This window comes from Cavia porcellus, unplaced genomic scaffold (assembly GCF_034190915.1).
Source record: "Cavia porcellus strain 051 isolate PalLab524CR breed Dunkin Hartley unplaced genomic scaffold, mCavPor4.1 scaffold_23, whole genome shotgun sequence".
In the NCBI taxonomy this organism is placed as follows: domain Eukaryota; kingdom Metazoa; phylum Chordata; class Mammalia; order Rodentia; family Caviidae; genus Cavia; species Cavia porcellus.
The window spans coordinates 17,876,800-17,881,159 of record NW_026947506.1 but is presented as its reverse complement, the minus strand read 5'-3'; the positions used below and the strand labels follow the sequence as shown (position 1 = coordinate 17,881,159).

The 4,360-nt window shown below is 39.4% G+C and overlaps 1 protein-coding gene across 1 annotated transcript; it reads left to right on the top strand.

The window, feature by feature from the left end:
* The first annotated feature begins 1,388 nt into the window (after positions 1-1,388).
* On the top strand, positions 1,389-2,639 carry LOC134472348 (speckle-type POZ protein-like). Its single transcript, XM_063233682.1, has one exon. It carries the CDS (start codon positions 1,389-1,391, stop codon positions 2,475-2,477), a length of 1,089 nt encoding a protein of 362 aa, XP_063089752.1. The 3' UTR covers positions 2,478-2,639.
* Positions 2,640-4,360: the final 1,721 nt, after the last annotated feature.

The following is a 4,360-nucleotide window of genomic DNA, read 5'->3' as shown; positions in this document are numbered from 1 at the left end:
GAGAATACTGAAGAGAATTGTCCCAGTTATTTGGGATCAAAGAGGGAGCAAAGGAGAGCAAGTGAGTGGGATAGACATCTGCTGGTCAAATCACAGGCTCCTAATGCCAGAGCAGGGACAATAGAGAGAGGTACAGCATTTTTTCTCTTATCCTGAGGAAGGTTTTTAACCCATCAAATTCCAAAATTCTGTGTGAAGTACAATACAGTGTCATAGGCCAAAAGCGTAGATGAGGAAAGGTGTTTCATTTGGCCCATATAACAATGGCTTCAGAGCCACAGTTTCTCTGAAGTACACTCTAGTTACCCGTCAAACACATGGACTGCTTCAGAATGTTAATAGCAATGGGAAGGTGTTAGTGATACAGTTGACCAAGAGGCACGCTAGCTTGCTCTTGTAATCCCAGCATTCTTGGGGATTTACGTAGGAGGTCTCTGAAAAGTGCACCCCAAATTTGGAAGCCTAGTGAATTAATTAGACTGAATCTCAACACCATAAAATGAATAAAAGGACAAGACATGTAATTCAGTGGGCAGTCTCTATGCTCAATCTCCAGTAGTAAAAAACAAAACAAGATGCACTGTGTCATAGAATGTCATCAGAAGGTAGATTTTTAATAATGTAATTTGCTGCTTGTAGGACTAAATTTTGCTGTGGAGTTCCAGCTCTACTCAATGCTTAGTGATTCTCATGCCACAGTCATCTGAGTGGTAAAATTATATGCATATATAGTGGTATAAGTATTAACTGAATGTGTTAATTTGATTAAGGCATGCCTAACTCAAATGGATTTAAATAGCATAGGAATACCCACTCTAGGGTGGATCCCCACCTTTTATACCACTTAGGCGAGTATCCACCCTAGGGTGGGTCTAATCCCATGGAGTTAGGCATGCTTACTCAAATTAACAGATTAAGTTAATACTTACACCACCAGTATTTTGTCTCACTACAGAAAAAGATTACTTTTTGCTACTTTTGAATTTCTTTTTTATTTGTCATTTATTTCTTTGTTTGAAATTTGAAAGTGTCTCTTGCTTGTAGTCCTTTGCATAAAAGGAAGCAAAAAAGGAAGGGTTACATCTGTTCCAGAAGAACTCAAACTGTACTCAAAAAATATTAAAAAGGGGATTTCTTTAGTGAATTGTTTTTTAAAGGAATCAAGACAGGACTGAATAGTGACTAATTATTAAGTAAATATTGGTAAATGTAAGTCTGATTAATTAATTTTTTAAATCTACACATCAGGCTATCTAGTTTGTGACTGCCGTATCTCCCTGCTTGTCTTGGATCTGCTGAATAGAGTGACATGTCTACAGTCTGGTGAAGAAAGAAAACCTGGGAGACCCTCTTTCACTTTCACACTGGTGCTGTCAGGAATTCAAGAAATGTCCAGTGGGCCAGTAGCTGAGAACCAGCATGCCACAGAGATCAAAGTAGTGAAATTCTCCTACATGTGGACCATCAGTAACTTTAGCTTTTCCCTAAAGGAAATAGGTAGTGCCATTGAAAGTTCAACCTTTTCACCTGAAGCAAATGGTAACCTGAAATGGTGCTTACGAGTATATCCAAAAGGGATCAATGAAGAAAGCAAAGATTACCTGTCCCTATGTCTGGCACTGATCAGCTGCCCGATGAGAGAAGCTTGGGCAAAATTCACATTTTATATTGTGAATGATAAAGGACAGAACACCAAAGGTCTATCGAGTCAAGAAATTCAGAGATTTGATCCAGGCACAGAATGGGGATTCAGAAAATTCATCCTTAGAGATTTTCTTTTGGATGCAACCAATGGGCTACTCCCTGATGACAAGCTGACCCTCTTCTGTGAGGTGAAAGTGACACAAGACACTACCGACAGTTTTAGCCTGAATCACAAGAATATAGTGAAGGCTTGTGAGAATTGGTTAGCAAGTGATCTAGCAGGGCTGTGGAAGAATTCCCTGTTGGCAGACTGTTGCTTCTTTGTGGCTGGCCAGGAATTCCAGGCTCACAAAGCCATCTTAGCAGCTCGTTCTCCAGTTTTCAAGGCCATGTTTCAACATGAAATGCAGGAGAGCAAAAACAATCGAGTTGAAATCAGTGATATGGAACCTGAAGTTTTCAAGGAAATAATGTTCTTCATGTACACTGGAAAGGCACCAAACCTTGGCAGAATGGCACCTGATCTGCTGGCAGCTGCAGACAGGTATGGCCTGGGGTGCCTGAAGCTCATGTGTGAGAAACACCTCTGCTGCAATCTCTCTGTGAAGAATGTCATCAAAATCCTCATCTTGGCTGACTTCCACAGTGCACATCAGTTGAAAGTTTGTGCAGTGGATTTCATCAACTTGCATATTTCTGACATCCTAGAGACTGAGGAGTGGAAGTCCTTAGTGGTGTCACACCCTCATTTGGTGGCTGAAGCCTACCAGTCTCTGGCTTCCATGCATTGTGCTTTCCTGGGACCCCCATATAAGCGTGTAAGGCTGTCCTAATATCCAACCTGTCCATTTATCTCCCACAAACAGGGGTCACAGTGGTTACCACTGAGCCTTTGCTAGAGAGGACAATCTTTGGAGTGTTCACACTTCTTCAAGGAAACACTGAATTTTGTTTGTCCCTAGGAATAGATGGTACCAATTTTCAATTTTAATAATGAGCAGATAGGAACTTAAAATTTAGGAGAGTAACTTTTGAAAAGTCCTCAGAATGTAAGTTAGAGGTAATCAGAATTCTGGCTTTTACAATATAATGCATGCTAATTTTTGCAGTGTTGATCCCAAAGTAAAAATCAAAGGATTCAGCAGCAAAACAGACACACCTAGGGGTAGATCTGCCATAAGAAAGTAGGACGTTTGTCTCTTCCTTCATTTTTTTTTCATGAATAAAGTTTAATCTTACTTTATGCAGTTGTGTGAGTTCTTTTCCTTTTTGTACATTGAATAGTTAAAAGTCTGGGGAAATTTGAGGATGGCCAGATGCCTTGAAGCCCACCCATGTGCTGGAATCCCAGATTTATATTCGCACTAATCAACTTCAGGAATGGGAGAAGAACAACACCCAGGACTTGAACATTTGGACGAAAGGAATTACCTGTGAAGCATCTTTTTGCTCCCTTGTGTATGACAGAGGGACATTGCCATGCATTCCAGGCACTGGCCTGCACATCCCAGCAGTGATAGTGCAAGAACTGCCTGCCTCTGAAGGAGCATACCAATCATCACGTTCCTGGGTCAAAGAGAGGGAAAAGTGTTCCATTTTAAGAAAAACGAAAAGTTAGAGAAAAAAATAATAGAGACAATTTGTGTATTACACAAGAATTCATGTTCGGGGAGCAAATTTTAATCCTTTCAACTTTGCCAATATAAAGGTGCTAGTAAACATGCCTCCTTGTTGTACAAAATCCAAGGGAGTCCTTACACTGTTAACAGTTATTGCTTGCAAGAACACAATATACATTCTTTTCCTATCTTAAAAATGAGGGATGGGGGATAAAAGAGGCATTAGGAGTTTTATGTGGAAGATGATTATTTTGACAATTTTACCTTTAACAGCAATCACTGTTGGTGGTGTTTTGGAACCACTCTGGACATTTCAATTTCATGGGCGTTTAAGGACACATGAGAGTAGAACCTCACTTGTCTTCAACAGGTGCATAGTGATATAAAAATGTGTAGCCCTCAATTATACATCAACTTTAATGGCACTCTATGAGAATGCAAATGTGAGATAGCAACTTGTATAAATTCTAAAGAGGCAGGAGGCTCTCCCTGAGGCTCTTCTGCTCTACACTTCCCCATGCTGCCTGCACTTGTTGGTTTCATACACCCGTGTGTTCTTCAACATTGCAACCTCACTCACAGAAATCTGTCTTTCTTGAGGGCTCCAGCAACAAGATAACAGTGATGAATGCTAAAGAGCATTTCACTCATTTGTCTTCACAAGGTCTATGGTCCTTAAATATTGTCAGAAATGTTTTTGAAGCATTTTGATGAATTTATTTCTCTTACATTCCCTTCTCCCTTTTCTTTAAAACCAGAAAATGCAAAGGAAAGCGACTGAGAGGAAAAATAAACATTTACTATTAAATGCTTTTTAAAAATATTAAGATTCATCAGCTGTTCATAACAAACTAGCTGCCTGTGTTGGAGCTATCGCAGTATCTTCTCATTAACCACACCTCCTACAAAGCAGAACATTCAAATATAAAGTGTTTTGTTCTTGGAAATATAAATTATTGCTATTTTTAAAATAAATCTGCATATTAAAATCAGGGTTCCATCTCTACCTCAAATTAACTAACAAAGAAATAACTGACATAGTGAAAATTTCACTTGTTGAAAGAAATGAAGCAGAGTGTATTAGAGCCTACAATTGT